The sequence below is a fragment of the Phasianus colchicus genome, unplaced genomic scaffold (assembly GCF_987193195.1).
Source record: "Phasianus colchicus unplaced genomic scaffold, bPhaCol1.hap1.1 HAP1_SCAFFOLD_54, whole genome shotgun sequence".
Lineage (NCBI taxonomy): Eukaryota > Metazoa > Chordata > Aves > Galliformes > Phasianidae > Phasianus > Phasianus colchicus.
The window spans coordinates 655,698-672,638 of record NW_028325231.1 but is presented as its reverse complement, the minus strand read 5'-3'; the positions used below and the strand labels follow the sequence as shown (position 1 = coordinate 672,638).

Genomic DNA, 16,941 nt, shown 5'->3' with positions numbered 1-16,941 from the left:
CTCGATTAGTTTATCCAGGTCCTGTATTTTGTTTCCTTTAATCTCCTCTGAACCAGAAGGAAATAAAGATATTCTTGCTCTGATTCGCAAAAGACCTTTGGAGATATAGACAAGTTCAGCAGACATAGGGGGAAAAAACAAAAGATTGTAACTGTTTGTGCCAGACAGAACCTCTGGACGTGATCACGCGACATCTGGCTTGTACACCTGGCATGGGAGCGAGCAGATGCTATCAAGATCAAGTTGACCAGTGGCAAACCTGAGGGGGCTGACGGAGGTGAGAGGCAAAGAACCATGGGTTCACGTGTGACAAAGGAGCAGATGGTGGACTGCCAAATGGTGGGAGAGTCCATCACTTCTACGTGGAAGTGCTTTACGTTGCCCCAGCCAGGAACAGATGGGGAAGACGACCTGCGCAGAAGGTCGAGCTGCATCTCACTCAGGAACGGTTCCACAGCAGGCTGGCAGCAGGGCGTGGAGAGCAGCACACTGCTGAGTGGCTGCTGACGGAGTACTGCACCGAGATGGGGGCCCTGATGCTCCTTCCTCGTCAGGGAGAGTGAGACTTGGGATGGCACAAGAGGGACGAGCCCAGCTCTAGTGCCACCTCCTTCAGGGCAGGATGGAAGATCCAGCACTGCCGCATGCAGCAGGAGGGTCACAATTCATAAGACACTTGACCAAGGGCATATTCTTCAAGTTCACTGTACACAATAAAAGTTTTTGTTCTGCACTAACAACAGAGTCTGTGTCTAATTGCCACAGCCTTCATCTGCTTTGCCTTCCTCAACTTGTATGATGACCTTTGGATAGGATTTTAAAAGGGCATAGAGAGTTTTTACCAGTATTCCATAGTTGTATATCCATATGCAACACCACCTTGTCATCCCTAGGAAAGTCTGGAGCTCCTTTGCTGTTTGAGGTTCCACAGTCTGGCAAATTGCTTCCTTCCTCGTTGTTCTCCAGGGTTTGGGATCCAGCAGCAACTTCGTAACCCAAATAGGTTACTTGTGGCCGTGCCATCTGGGCTTTCTGTGGAGAAACTCAGTAGTCATTAAGTCTGAGAAAGTTTAGCAGACTAATTGTCCTTGCTGTGCATACCTCGTTTGTATTGGTAGCTATCAGAAGGTCATCCATGTACTGTAACAGGGCTCCTTGTCCTGGGTCCGTACCTATTGCTCCACTCTTTGGCAAGTGGTTCCTGAAAAGAGTGGGACTTTTTTTTTTTTTTTTTTAACACATGGAAAAGCGCTGTTCATGTAAGTTATGTTGGGTTGTGTTGTTCTTCCTAAATCAGGATCCTCCCACTCAAAGGTAAACATGAGCTGATTCTCTGGACTCAACGGTAGACAAAAGATGGCATCTTCTAGGTGGAGAACGGTAAACCATGCCAATTCCCCTGATAATTTTGTAAGCAGCATGTATGGGTATGCTACCAATGGGTATAAATCCTACACTATTCTATTGATGGCCCTTAAATCCTGTACTCACACTCCAATAACAACCCTGTCTCCGAAAACTGTCAATTACCGGCCGGATTCTTTTCCTGTCTCCGAATTCGAGGGGGTACAGTTTAATCCAAACAGACTGAGCTTCCTTCTTTATTCTGATTGCTATTGCTGCTGCATTCTTAGCTCTTCCTGGGGTTTCTATTACCCACACCCCAGGACAGACTTGATCACTTCCTTTGTCTGGGATCCTTGTCCCAGCAGGGGTAGTGATCAGTGCTAAATAAGCACTGCTATTAACAGTTCTTCTTTGACCTTAAATTCCGATTCTCCTTTCAACTTGATTTCAGCTTCCAGTTGTTCTAGATCTCTGGGTCCTAGAGCCCTGCTCTCAGCTCCTCCCCTCCTAAGGCTTCCCGTGCTAACACTGGGATATCAAGTTTCCCAGGTCTCTGCAGATGAAGGCTATTCACTTCCAGCGTCTCATCTCCTGCCTTCGCAAAAACAATATTCACTGCTAAGTGCTCATCACCTTCCAACCACCACTGATTACATTTTTTAATTAAAGTTTTCTTGCTCACGACGACCCCAGGATCTCCAGCAATACCTCAAGTGGAATTTGCCTGGGAACTTCCTTTCCCCGTGCTCCTCCATACTAAACTTCACTGAGTCTTTATTGTTCCTAAAGCCCAGACCTTATAGCTGTACGTTAGTGTGACCAAATACATACTCCTCTTTAAACCCCAGCCCACAACGCCAACCGAAATGCCAATTTCCTCTATTCCACTGTAATTCCTGCACACTACTACAGTTCAAGCCTCTGACAACAAATACAGGGTTAAACAAATATCCAATTAAACTCAATTCCCACATTCACACCACTCACACCTCCGATCCAATATTTAGCATTCAAAGCGCCACTTATGAAGTCTCCACTGCTGGGTAATGGAGTCTGCCTACTTCCCCAGGGCATGGGAACACCAAATTCCCTGGGCAAGACTATAACCAATGTTCCCCAGCAACAAGAGCACTTGTGTTGTAAATGGAATTCCACAAGCAATAATTCTATAACAGAAACACTTAACAATCACAAAGATAACGACAATGAAAAACCAATTTGAACATTTACACGTTACATGGTCCAACCAGGCCCCTTCCTGGCAGCTAACTGCAAATGCCCCTGAATACATCTATTGTTGTGATATTTTTCCAAAGTATTACAAAGCTTACATTCCTGAGCGCATTATAGCGTCACTCTCAGGGTGCCTTGCAAGATTTCACTGTGAGGTGCTCGGAATTCTGAGATACCTCCCCAAGTGGGACCCTGAACCCGAGGGTTGTGCTGCCACACTGATCACCATCACCCAGCCTACAGCTGTGGATCCACCCTCAGGGGGAGCACACTCGCTCTGACTCGCGGAATCAAACTCTATAACCCAGAGTTAGGTTATAAAGCAGGTATGTTTTATTCAGCATTTGGCACCAAGCTGGGTGCAAGGGGGATAGCTCCTCCAAACTTGCACCCCGTAAGGAAGAAGCTTGGTACAGATACAGGCTGAACGAATACACAATCAGTGGAATTCACGTGCGTATTCATTACATTCCTGACTTATCGACATACAGTCCTGCCATGAGCAGTGGGGGTCTCCTTTGCATGGGAGAAGACACATTGTCTCTGACAGAAATAATCCGATCCTGATCCATTCTTTGTGTCAACAGAGTTTCCAGACGCCCTTTTCTTATCTGACCACACATCCTGCTTATCTACATTCCTAAACAAGAGTTAATCCTTATCTTGTCCTTTCCTTACTCAGCTCCTTCACCCCCACATAGGATATCTCCTTAAGACATATGGGTCCCTGTACCTGTAACGCACCTGGTCCGCACCAGGGCTCTTTCTCTGCCCCACAGTGCATGTGTGGGTCTCCAGAGTTTTTAGCATAGCCGGCCCTCGTACAGCAGAGAGCTTAACCATGCTCATGCCTTGCAGAGAAGACCGAATTGAGAAAGCAGGATAGGAAGTTGTTAGCAATAGAAGTCACTCGCTCAGTGAGGAGAAACGTGCCATGAGTGCCATGGGCAGCGCTCAGCGAGGAAGTGAGCCAGCTGCAGGGAGATGCTGCCCTCGAGAGCAGGGCAGCCGGAGATTGCCTCTTCTGGGACCTGCTCACGGGTGAGAGGAGTTAAAGGAGCGCCAGGACAGCAACGTAGGGATGTGCGACCGCAAGGATGTGCGAATGGCCCCAGCAAAGGCAGCAAGGGACCCAGCAGAAAGCGACGCTTCATTAGCGTAACAACACACAGCCCCCATCCCCCCTCCCTCCCCCGGGTGCAGACGTGCCATGAGAACGAGCTGCAAAACTGCCAAGGCCTGGCAGCCGGCTCGGGGCGTGCTCGCTGTGGGAATTGCTGCCCGGCACCTGAGGCTGTGCCGAAGCGGCCAGAGCCTGGCTGGAAGCCATCCGGGCAGCACCGCGGCGGCAGGAGGTGCAGCAAGGCCGTCCTGCGGCCAGCTCCGGGCTGCGGGCACTCGGCATCCCCTGCTCTCCCAGGAGCGACTCCCAGGAGCCCGGTTGCCTGCGCCAGAGGTGGGAGCAGCCTGCTCCGCACCCGAGGCAGGTGCCCCTCGTGGCTCGTGCAGAGGAGCTGCAGGCAGTTTTCTCTTCCAGGTGAACGCCGTTTCGAGGCAGGGACTGGGGAGGGCTGCAGCAGTCGTGCAAACCCTTCCCGAGGCTTTTGTTCGGGCTGACCGGGCAGCCGCAGATGCCTTTAGCGCTCAGCTGCGGGCCCTGAGCACGTCCAGCATCGGCGCCAGCTCCGGCACTGGGCCGTGTGATAGACGCTGGAAAGCTGACAGCCTGCGGGCTGACTGGAGCACGCGTGGAGAACCGCCCGAGCAGCAGGTCAGCAAAGCGCAGCCCGGGCTGCCTCGTGCAAAGGGCACCCGGTGCTGAGAACGGGCCCTGGAAGCGAGCGCCGGGTGCGTGCTGAGCTGAGTGGGGAGCAGCGCCCCCTGGGGGGGGGGAGGAGGGAAATGCAGCCGCCGAGGCATTCTTGGTGCAAGGAGGGAGCGGGGCTCGTTCAGCTTGGAGAAGAGAAGGCTCCGGGGAGACCTCATTGTGGCCTTCCAGGACTTGAGGGAAACGCATAAACTGGAGGAAGATCGACTGCTTACACGGGTGGATAGTGACGGGACAAGAGGGAATAGTTTTAAGTTGAGACAGGGGAGATTCAGGTTGGATATTAGCAGGAAGTTTTTCACCCAGAGGGTGGTGACACACGGGAAGAGGTTGCCCAGGGAGGTTGTGGATGCCCCATCCCTCGATGCATTCGTGGCCACGCTGGATGTGGCTCAGGGCAGCACAGTTTGATGGATGGCAACCCTGCACACAGCAGGGGGTTGAATCTAGGTGGTCACTGTGGTCCTTTTCCACCCAGGCCCTTGTATAATTCTATGATTACCTTCAGATATTCATTGTAACACAACCCCTTAGAAGCTCAGGAAGCTCCAAACTAATGTTGGGTCTCTTAAAGAAGGTCTGTGTCAGCAAGGAGTCTTGACATCAAGCTGAGAGGGATCTCTGTACAGGTGTGACCTCAAGAGACATCCCTGATTGTGGGGAGCTCCTGTTGTGCACCCAATGCTGTGCAGGAGGGCTCAAGGGGCGCTTGGGCTGCTCCCTGTTTAGGGGTAAGATGACTGACTCATTGCTCTGCATTGCCTTTAGGCATACAGTTCATGTACCCTCAGCTGTTGAACCGGGTGTCAGTGCTTTCTGCCCCCCAGTTTGAGTCAGCTGTGTGATTTGTAATCAGCTGTAGCTAGAGTGCTGCCCGTGCTGTTGCTGCTTGTGTTCCTGTGCAAGGCCTGCTGTGCCATCCCCCAGGCAGTGTCCTGCAGATGGGCTGTGGAGGGCTGGGCTGGGGCAGGGACTGCTGCGTTCTGTCACAGCTCCCCTGCCATTTCTCTTGTCCCTGCAGGCTCCAGTTCGACTTTTCCTTCCGGCCGTGATCATCTCACCTGCAGGAGAGCAGCAGATGGCCGCAGCACATCCGTGTCAGGTAGGGGCTGGGGGCAGCAGGCAGGAGAGGGCGAGGGGCGAGGGATGCGAATGCCGGGGGAGAGGGAGGTGCCCTCATGCAGCACGTGTGTGCTGGGGCCAGAGAAGCGGCTGGGACGGGAGTTTGTGTCCTGTGCGAGCTGCTTCCCTGGGCTGTTCCCAGCAAGGAGCCTCTTTGCTTGCAGGAGCCCGTGAGCTTTGCGCAGGTGGCCGTGTATTTCAGCAGGGAGGAGTGGGCGCTGCTGGACCCTGCGCAGCGAGCGCTCTACCGGGACGTGATGCTGGAGACGTACCAGTGCGTGGCCTCGCTGGGTGAGGGCTTTGCTGCCTTTCCTCCTCGTTAGGGCACCTTTGGCTGTGCAGAGTGAGCCTTTGCAGGCCGGGCCTAGAATAATAGCTGTGCAGTTACATATTGATAACGACGACAGCAACAAAGGAAACACTGAGAAGCGTGAGTTTCAGGAGGGGTTAGTATGCACGGCAGACTCATAAATGCCCCAGGGTCGGTGCTGGCATGCGGGCATCATCCAGGAGGGAGAAAACCAGCCCTTCTGTCGGTGCGCTGCACGGTACCACCAGCTCCGGCTCACACACGACTCCCTGGTTACTCCTTTACCATGTAGGATTTTGCATTCAGTTGCCATAGACATTTTGATGCCTTCTTCATTGATATATTCTCAGAAAAGAAACAAGGTGTTCATTCATAATTTTCAGAGTTGTGAAAGCATTCTTTGCTCGAAAGGAAGCTGTGGGCCAGTATCATTCAGGCCCAAAGTGTGGTTTCTCCCTGGGGAGGGACAGAGAGTGGAGCTGTTGAACAGGCACTGTGCCAGAAGGATGGAAATGTTCTCATCTCCCCTGTTTCTCTCGTAGAAGCTCCACTTGCAGCCCCCAGACCCGTGGTGATCTCCCTGCTTGAAGGAGGAGAAGAGCCCTGGATCCCAGATGTGCGTAGCCCTGAGGCCGTGCCAGGAGACCTCAGCCCAGGTGAGGTGGTGGAGGGAAGAGGTTTGGGGCAGGAAGAGCCATCTCTGTGTTTTATTTTGGGCACTGTGTGCTATTTCTGGATTTCCTCTTTCATCCAGCAGGAATTGGGATTACAGATATATTGGAGGATCAGCAGGAAAGTGGTGTGGCTGAAAGGCGATGCAGTAGTGCCTGTGTGGAAGAAATCAGAAGGGATGTCCAAGGAGGCCTGGAGCAAGGTCAGGGTGAGCACATCAAGAAGTCACAGGGAAAGTGTCTGCGAAAGACAGGAAGCATCCCACTGGACTTCAACATAGGTCAAGAGGAGCATATCCAGCATCATTAACCACCAGTGCATACGCTCAACAAAGAGTCCATACAAGTGCTCTGACTGTGGGAAGAGCTTCAAAAGGAGATCCCACCTCACCTCCCACCAACGCATCCACACAGGAGAGAGACCCTACAAGTGTCCTGAGTGTGGGAAGAGCTTCAAAAGCAGTTCTGAATTGAAGCAACACCAGCGCATCCACACAGGGGAGAGACCTTTTCAGTGTCCTGAGCGTGGGAAGAGCTATAAACGCAGGTCTAGTCTCAACATCCACCAGCACATCCACAGCGCACGCAGGCTGTAGAAGCATCTCAAGACGCTGGGAACCTTCAAAAGCAGTTGCAGTCTCGTTACCTACCAGCACAGCCACACAAGGTACAGAGCCTGCAGACACATGAACGTGGGAAGAGCTTCAGCCAGAGCCCCAGCTTGGTGACCAACTATGGCTTTGTGTGGTGATGGACCTTACAAATCCCTTGAGTCGAGGAAGAGCTCTGTGGCCAAACTGAATCCTCTTTTCCTTCTTTGCATGAGAAGTATGCATATTGCTCTCCTCCAGCTGCAGTTGCTTTGCTGAGTGGTCATACAAAGCAGAGTCCAGGGTGGGATGTGTCACAGCCACAGGAAATCCTCTGCCAGGTGGCACATTTCTGCCAGGGCTGTGTGCAAGGAGAGTCACCTCTTACCTTCCCTGTAGAAACTCCTCTGCTGTGGGGCAGCAGGTGAGGACCCAAAGGAGACCTCAGCTGGCCGATATGTCACCAGGAAGGAAGAAATCCTGTCTGCAGGGTGTTTGGGAAGAGCTTCGTCTGGACCTCTACCGTCAGTAGTCCCCAGAGAAGCAACCAGGGGAGTCCCTGTGAGTGCCTTGACTGCAGGAAGAGGTCTGTCCAGAGCTGGGAGCTCAACTGGGAGCACACCAGTGTATCCACGTGAGGAACCCTACAAATGTGCAGCCTGCAAGAAGAGCTTTGGCCACAGCTGGAACCTGCTGAGGTTCCGGAGTGTCTGCACTTGGGTGAAGTCCAATCCGTGCCTGCACCAGTGAGTTCACGTGGCTGGAAGCCTTAGAACTGCCTTGAGTGTGAGAAGGGCCTTGTGCAGAGGGCAGAGCTCCTCGCTGGCCCTGCAGGTGGTGTTTCTGGTGCACCACTGGCACCCTCTGCAGAAGGGACTTAAGCCAGGAGCTTCAGATGGCCTTTCCTTGCTGCCCTAAGCAGTTCTCTCACCATGCCCGCTTTCCTCTTCTGCTCTTCCTGCCAGCAGCTTTTTGATGCCATTTCCTAAGGAGAAGCGGCAGTGTAGGGATGTTCTGTGTGTCTGTGCATGTGTTGCTCTCAGTGATCTGTGAGTGCTCTGATGAATCTGGGAGAAGGGTCAGGAGAGCAGTAATGTGATTCTTGGAGGTTTTCTGAGAACCATTTGTAGTGGAAAGGGAAGGGGGTGAATAAAGTAGCTGAGTTGTTCTGAAGCTTTCTTCACTGTAGTCTTGTTTTTGTTCTGAAAACAAATGTCAGCACGTGGAATGAAGAGAGGGAAAGGTGCAAGCAGGATTTGGTTTTGGTGCCTCCTCCAGCCCAGTGCTTGCTTTTGGGGAGGCATTTCTTTCACACAGCCCCATCATCCTTCCTAACCGTGCTGCACATTGGTTCTGCTGCTCTTCTCGAATGCTTTAATCAGCTGGTCAGAGCAGCTGTGTGACGCCAAGCCTTGTTTGTCTGCAATAAAACTCCAAAAAGCTGAGCTTGTTCTTCCTCAGTGCACCATCCCAAGTTTCTGGAGGTGGTGGGAGCAGAAGGCAATGCAAACCCACGCGGTGCACAAGCTGCTCATCCCCAGAGCACAGAGATATCAGAGTGCTCTCCAGTGCGTGCCTGCCTTGCAAGTGATCCCTTTTGAGCTTGAAGGTTTTTGCTTTGTCCTTGGGAAGGTGTGTCTGGCATCTCCTGCAGCAGGGCCTTCTCATTTGCTGGGCTCAGATAAAGCTTCTGTGCTTGGAATGCAGCTTGCAGGAATTGGAGTTGATTTTGGTGAGACAATGAAGCTGTTTTTCCATTATTTTATCCTGAACAAATCATCTTAATGGTGGATTTCCCCTCATGGTTTGTCACACGTCATGTTTAGTTGCATTAAGAGGGAACAACCAGCCCCCCGGGTGCCCATGTGCAAGGCTGTTATTTGTTACTTGTTTTTCATGTAGGCATTCGGAGTTGGAGGATCTGTGTGCTGCAGCATCATCAGCATGAGTGAGACATGGTGGGAATGGTGCTGTGAGGAGTGTGATTTGAGTTTCTCGTGCCAGAAATGGAACTGTCTGCCTAGAGAGGTTGTGGATGCCCCGTCCCTGGAGGTGTTCAAGGCCAGGTTGGATGGGGCCCTGGGCAGCCTGATCTAGTATGAAATGTGGAGGTTTGTGGCCATTCATGTGGCAGAGGGGTTGGAGATTGATGGTCCTTGAGGTCCCTTCCAACCCAGGCCGTTTTGTGATTCTGTGTAACAGCACTGGCAATGCTGGAGGGCCCCGACAGAAAACCAAGGTCTTTGTCCTCTAGGCTGTGGCAGTTGTATCTGCTGCTGAGGCTCAAGAGGGCACGTGTTGTCCTCGTGCCACGGGGGCCTCCTTGCTGCCTTGCAGCCCTATGGGGAGCCCAGTAGTTGTCCTATCATTCTCCCTCACAGAACACTCCACACCCACATCCCACTGACCGTAAGAGAGCCTTGGGCCATCAGTGAGGGACAGGACCACCCTTCCCAGAGGCTGCAGCGATGGCCCTACCCTTCTGTTGCATCAGACAAACCAAGGGCTTTCTCAACCTCAAAGCACCTGCACAGGGCCTTTGCCTGTGATCATGGCCTCCAATTGTCTGCTCTAACACAGCTATGGGGAGGCTTTGTTGGTAATGGCCCCACAGGGACCAATTAATACTCCAACACTCTCCAACATTTCTGGACAGCATTTTAAATGCACCTTCATCATTTGGTTACAGCAGTCTTCTCTCAGTGCCTGAAGTTCACGGACACCACACACGCTGTGGGGCTCACTACAGTGCAGAAAGACCTAACAAGCCATTTCCCTCAAGTCCTGAAGGCTTGAACTGTTCATTAGGGAGGTCACAGTGTTGCAGACAAAGTCTTCAAGGAGCACTGTCCAGAAAAGGGGTTGTCATATTTAAGGCTATTTTTCATTACAGCAGACACAGAGATGTCACTGAGTGCGGCACAACCCCTGTGACACAGATGGCAGCTCCGTCAGGGAGAGGGAGGTACAGCCAGCATGGGGCCAGCATTGTGGGGATCCAAGAGGGAAATGCAGTCAGTGAGAGCTGATAAGAGGATAGAGACTGCACCAGACAAGATGGACTCAGGAACCTCCAAGGGTCTTTCAAGTCTCTTTGTGCCTCAAAGGCTGTACACAGATCTGTCCTGAGTATTTCTTTATTTGGAGAGTTGTCACATATCTGTGGGAAGGCAGCCCTTGCCACTCTTTGGAGGAGAGAACCTATACGTTTGCTGTTTGGGCCATGTCATTCCCTGACCTGCAGCCAGTCCTCGCAGGTCACTGCAGAAAAAAAACCCAGGCCCCAAGGTGCAGTGGAAGCTCTCCTCACCTGTGTCTGATCACATTTGTGCCTGCAGGTCCTCTTGGTGAATTACCAAAGCAGAGTCCTGTTCCTGAGCCTGGGCTGGATGCCAGAGGTAAGTCACCAGCCTTCATCTCACACTCTCTGCTCATATGTGGTTGTGGTAGTTCAGGAAGGGTTCAGCTTTTCACTGCCCGGTGATTTCTCCTGCACGAGAAGCCTGGGTGCCAGCCAACTGCCCACCTCTCCAGCTTGGCAACTTTCGACCCAAGTCTGAGTGCCACGTCATCAGCTGAGCCCCTTCCAGTCACTGCAGGTCCCTAAGGAAGAGAGAGATCACAACACACAATGGGAATGTTTCTCATTACAGCTGCGCCTATAAGCAGTGTCTTGCCAAAGGCTCAGCATAATCTGCTCCATAAGCCTCCTGTGGGGCTATCCCAAAGGAAAGGGCCTTCAGATCTTCCCTTCCCCTTCCAGCCCCTTCCCTTCTGCAGACAGTTCCGCACACGGTTCCTTCTTGGACTGGCACGGTGCTGCTGCAGGCACCCAGCAGCTATTTGCCAGATGCTGCTGTGTAGCAGGGAGAGAAGAGTGCTGTGGAGCTGGCATTGCAGTCTGAACAAGTACCTGGCCATGTCTGACAGGAGCTGCTCTGTGTTTGTGTACAGGTGTGGGTGGAGTCGAATGGTCTCCAGCTTCCCAGCCGAGCTCAAGGACAGAAGCCCCAGCAACTCGTATTGGTATGCCATGAGTTTTTGCTTCCTTTGAGAGATGCCAGCTCACAGTCCTGCTGTCAGCCGGGCATGTCTGCAGGCGTGAGTGAGAATGCACAGCTGCATGTGCGTGCCCTGTCCTCACACGATCCCCTGGCACCATCTGCTCTTCAGTGATGCCCTTGTGCAGTTGTGTAGATTGCAGTGTGTGGTGGGAAGTTCTCCTTATGCTTTGGGTGCAGAATTGCCTCCAGGGAAGGCTGTGCCAAATTCTCGGCTGCTTCCTGTGCTGGAGCCCCACAGGCATCCCAGGGTGGCTGTTGTCTTTGTTGACTTCACCGAAAAGACCGCTCAGTTCAATACGTTGTTTCTCTAAGATTTATCTTAATGCTTTCTGTTAAGGTCCTGGGGGATGGAAAGTGGCATGGGAAGATGGAAAATATTCCAAGAGACTGTCCCATTTACTAATGAAAATCATGAAGAAGGCAGCACGTGGTGAGTGTATTTCTGTCTATACCCTGATTAAACAGATCCACACGCTCTCCTTCTGCTCTAGTGAGAGTTGTTTAGTCAGACAACTACCCAGCCTCAGGAGGCGAGGGTGGGCGAGTGCAAAAGGAGTCTTAGAGCATGATGGAGAAGAAGGAGCAAATCCATGGCCCAGGAAGGTCTGGACCGTGGCAGAGCCAGAGTGTAAACAAAGCTGAGAGGCCAAAAAGAGGTTCCCTAAGGTGCTGCCTTGATGTGCAGTGCCTTAGGGAGTTCCCTTTGCTTCGCTGGAATCAGGGAAGCATTGCAGCCCGAGGATTTTCACATGTTCCTGGAGGCCAACAAAGTGAAAGACAACATTTTTGGCCATGTCAGACCTCTCGTGAGACTGCCAGTAGGGCACAAGACACAGCAGTGAGCAAATTGTTCCTCCAGGTGTGGAAGATGAAGGACGTGCAAACGCCACAGAAGATCAAGTTTTACTGAAGTACTGCCTGGCACTGACTGCAGCTTTCCTGGTTTCCATGCTGGCAGCCATGATAACGTGCTGTCTGCTTATCCGGCGATGGAGGCAGAGAAACCAGTGAGTTGTTGTTCACCCCCACCCCCATCCTGCCCAACTCTTTACTGTAGGGCTGCTGTGAGCCAGGAGGCACTTGTAGTTCCAGCAGCACAGAGGCCGGTTAGTTGTTGGCTAACGTGGTCTGAGATTTACGCTATCAGATGTTTGAATTGGCACGGCCGTTCCTGCAGCACGTTCTTAGTGCTGGGCCTGAGACAGGCTGAGAGCTGAGGGCAGCTCTTTGCCATTGAGGAAGGAGAGCAGGGGCTCTCCTGTGCCCTCAGCACGTTCCTCTCTCCGCAGGCGCCTCGCTGCAGCTGATGGAGCCCAGCACGATGTCTGCGGCCACAGTTTGCCCTCGTCCTGCTCTCCTCAAGGGGCCTGGCAGATGGACATGATGCCAGCAGCCGTGACCACCTGCCCACCGGCCGGATGGCACCACCAGGGCAGCCCCTGCCAGACCTGACAGCAGCCGGGCCCAGCTGCACCCATGGGCCCCACAGCCCACCAGGCTCTGCAGCCCAGGGGGCATCAATACCACCTCCCGTCCTCCACCGCCATCTTTCAGGGGACGGGAGGAACCCGCTTGGCTTGGAAGCTTGTGCTCATCGGCCAGCACCCAAACAACGGCACCCTGGCGGATAAGCAACAGGCCCAGCAGCCCCCCAGCCGCCCTGGGCATCAAGGGGGTCGGGAGTGGTCCCTCAGGGTGTCAGCCTGGGGGCAGCCACATCCTCAGGGAAGCCTGAGAGGCCTGGCAGCCCCCAGCACCACCTCTGCCTTCGCTCTCCCCTCCAGCATCCATCAGGGGATGGAAGCGAGCCCAGCAGTGTGTAGACTTGGGGACATTGTCCAACCGACAGACAACCGCTGCCTGGGGAAAGCCAACTGGCCCAGCAGCCCCCCGTCCCCCTGGGCATCATCACCACCCTCCCACTCCCCTCCACCATCCTTCAGGAGGTGGGAGCGGCCCCCCTAGGTTGTCAGTTTGGGGGCATTGCCCAACACCCAGAAAACCACCCAGAATGCCAGGGGGAAGCATATCAGACCCTGCAGCCCCCAGCCCCCCCAACACCACCTCTGCCCTCCCACTCCTCTCCACCATCCATCAAGAGGTGGGAGCGGCCCCCTCAGGGGGATCATCATGTAACACCTGTAAAAAAAAAAACTGTCTGGGGGAAGTATGACAGGCACAGCAGCCCCCTGACTCCCACCCCTTCCCCCCCAGCATCACTTCTGCCCTCCCACTTCTCCACCATCAGTCAGGAGGTGGGAGCACCCCGTGTGTGGGTTTGGGGGCATCATCTGACAGCCAGAGAACCACAGCTGGCATCAACCGGGGCTTTCTAGGCTGTGCTGTACCAATAAATAGAAAGTACCATCACAATTGTCCACGCTGTACTGCTGTCATGTCACTACCTGACCCACGAGCAGACCTTGTGTGCCACTTGGCATTGGCAGACAGCCACTGTCGTGTGGGAATGGCTTTGAACTCCAAGAGTGGAAACTGAGGTTGATGTGTAGAGAAATCCCTCCCCCAGAGGCAGCGAGGCCCTGGCCCAGGCTGCCCAGAGGCTGCGGGTGCCCTACGTCCCGGCTCGGGCAGGGGACAAGGGTGGCAGTTCATTATGCAAAAGCATCAGTGCTTCTGCGTGAGCTTTACCGGACAGCAGGCAATCATTTGCTCTGCAATAGGAGCCAAGCAAGAACTATGAGCACATTTCCTGCCTCCTCTACTTCATTTTGCTTTGTGGGCTGGGCCGAGAATCTGAACGTGGAGAGAGATGGGAGGAAGGCAGTGCTGCAAGCCTCGTATGCCTGCTGTCACTGCTCGCTCTGTGACTGCAGTCGCCTTAGCAGAGGCACAGTCCGTTGTGCTACCAGCAGTGCCCAGCTGCCACGATAGCACCCTGCAGCTCCTCTCCAGCACCTGCCCTAGGCCACTGATTTCTCAGCATCCTCCAGGGGGTGCAACATTCCCCCGTTTCCTCTCAGCTCTCAGCACTGCTGCACTCCTCAGGAGCTGTGGCCACAACCAAAGCAGCCGTCAGTCAGTCAGCTGTAAAAGCATCCCGGTCCTCTGCAAGAGGACACAGTGCTCCTGTTCCGACAGCTTCCCTCAGCAGCCCAGCGCTGAAATGCTTTGTGGGGTTCCTTTGAGCAAGCTGCTGAGGACAGAGGCAGTCACATCAGCTGCCTATACATTAACTGGGAGCTGTTTTTATGTTCATCCCTGGTCAACACATCAGAGGGTTCTTTCTTTAACATCCTTATTATACCTTTTTAACTGAGTATAACTGTTTTCTAAAAAAGTTTTCAGCACTACAAATAATGATATTCAAAACATCTATATGGAATATAGATATTCCAAATTAATTAAAATTAAAAGGGAGGAAGGGAGGAAGGGCGGAAGGCAGGAAGGCAGGAAGGCAGGAAGGCAGGAAACAAGAAGCTGCTTCCTTCAAAAGTTGGAGTATTCTGACGAGGAGAAAACAGCAAAACTAAGCCTGCCATCACCACATCATTGCCATCAGGGCTCCAACTAAGGCAGCCAGCTGAGCAGGGAAGAACCATCCATTAGATGCTGCTCAGTGACGGCACCCAGAATGAAGCAGCAAGGATGTTACGAGTAGGAGACTGCAGCACTATTTAGCAATCCCCACCTACTAATATTTATCATAACAGTTAGCTCAAAAATCCAGATTGTTTGTAATTACTGTTTTTAATTAGAAGACAACCTTGCAGCTGTGAATCTTTATCACTGGACTGTGAGATATTTCTGGCAGTGAATTCTCTCTTTGTACCATTGGTTTTGTAGCAGTCATTGTTAGGCTTGCCTTGTTATCCCTCTGGGTTCTCTGTACACGTCCCTTTCTGAAATTGTACTTCTCACTGGGGAAACCCCCTGACAACCTTTCCTCTTCTCCTTTAGACTGGACATAAGGAAGAAGTCTGTTACGATAAGAGTGGCACTGGAGCAGGGACACTGAGGGACCCTGGGGATCTCTGGAGCCCTGAGCACTGGGGATGGATGGGATGGAGGGCACCATCCCTGCCCCATTCCAGGAGGACCAGTGCCACCCCAGACCTTCCCTCGTGCTTTGTGGGGTGTGCAGAGGAGGAGGGTCTCGAGGTGTCCTAGGGATGGCCCAGGGTCACTGTGCAGATGGGGCAGGGGCTGTGGCTGCTGTCCCCAGGAGACCCACGTCCTGCCCTGGGCTGCTGCCAGCCCTTCTCCTGCCCAAAATCCTGAGGCACAAACCCTGCTGGGACAAAATCCTCAGATGGAAAACAAAGATCTGAAGAGCAATGCCCTGATACCACTGCCCAACACAGATGGATAAGCTGCTTCATTAACAAGTCCAGCTTTTACAGCGGGGCTGGCAGCATCTGTGCTGCTGTTCACCTGCAGTCAGGAATGTCACACTGCCTTTTTTTCAACCCACATTTACTCTTTCACAAAAGAGCATCAACTTCTGATATTTGTTCTGCAAACTGGGGAAGAGTAACCCGCAGAATGCTAACTGCTGCAGAGGACAGGTTGGAAGACAGCCGCTCCACGCGCCCATCGTGCCACAGCAGCTCCTTGCTGGATGTGCCTGGCATAACTGGTTGGCTCCTGACAGCAATCCCTCACAGTGGGGAGGAAAGCAGCACTTGCACAGCTGGTTTTAAGAGCGCTAACCAAGCTCAGCTAAAATGCTCAAGGGAGACTGTCTTCAAGCACGGTAACAGGATGGGTTTGTTATACTGAGGACTAAACGAGATCACTTCAGATTGAAATCAGGGAGGAGACGGGGTAAAACTCCCCGCTGGCCCACACTTCAGGATCTGTGGCATGTTTTTCTGCACAGCTGCCGTTTCTAAATTTGGAAAGAGACAGTAAAACATACCTGGAAAGGGTTGAGAAGTCAGGGTCTCCGTAGCTACAGAGAGATGTTGGATGCTTCTTTCTGTGGGAACGTTTGTGGAAAAGTGACTTTAGGTAGCTTAAATCTCTGTCTTGTGACACAGGAGCAAAATGGAGCCAGGAATGTATTCTTACTTCCATAATAAGAGTGTCAGAAGGAAACACCCTGAGACTTCTTGTAGGGGTGTCCATTTGCTGTCTCCCAAAAACCAGTCGGGGGAAAGGCACAAGAGGGGTGTGCCCTGCCAGCTCCAGGTCTTAAGACCTTAGAAACCCGGTCTCTTTCAAAAGTTGAGAGAGTTTCCATTCTTAGAGCTCAGCCCTGAAGCCTTGCTGGTTCAATTCCTCTCAATGATGCATCTAAAAGATGCAGTGCAGGTGGGCAAAGGCTCCACAGCTGTACAGCATCTACGGGACAGCTCTTATTGAGCCGGCAGGTGTAACTGCTTCCCGAGGAGCTGTGCAGCCATAAAGGCATTCCAAAGCACCTCTTGCTCTTACATGAACGCATCATTGGCTTCATCTCACTGCCGTGCTTAATTCCCAGTGCTGACAGGTCTGTCCGGCAGCTCTGCCTAGAGAACCAGCATTTGTTTCAGGCACGTGTCCTGAACGAGCCACTTCGTTTCAGCAAGTTTAGCATCAGTGAGAGCTCCCTGCCCCAGCAAGTCTACCGAGCACGTGTGTTCTCTTACATCCCCGCACCACGCCGTGCTGCTCAGCGAGTCCAGCGCAGCTCTGCAGCACCCGGGGGACTACAGAACACGTGCCAGCGGTGAGCTGAGCTCGTTCTTCAGGTCCTGCTCCGGGCTGTGCCCTTCTCACATCCCACGCACCGAGCCCGGCCGGGCCACCGCTCGGTTCTTCCTTGGAGGACAAA

The 16,941-nt window shown here is 52.9% G+C and overlaps 1 protein-coding gene across 1 annotated transcript; it reads left to right on the top strand.

The window, feature by feature from the left end:
• Positions 1 to 294: 294 nt before the first annotated feature.
• Positions 295 to 8,274, top strand: LOC149911874 (uncharacterized). Its single transcript, XM_090133185.1, has 5 exons — positions 295 to 339; positions 4,118 to 4,351; positions 5,430 to 5,510; positions 5,695 to 5,821; positions 6,383 to 8,274. Exons 1-5 carry the CDS (start codon positions 295 to 297, stop codon positions 6,790 to 6,792), a joined length of 897 nt encoding a protein of 298 aa, XP_089989311.1. The 3' UTR covers positions 6,793 to 8,274.
• Positions 8,275 to 16,941: the final 8,667 nt, after the last annotated feature.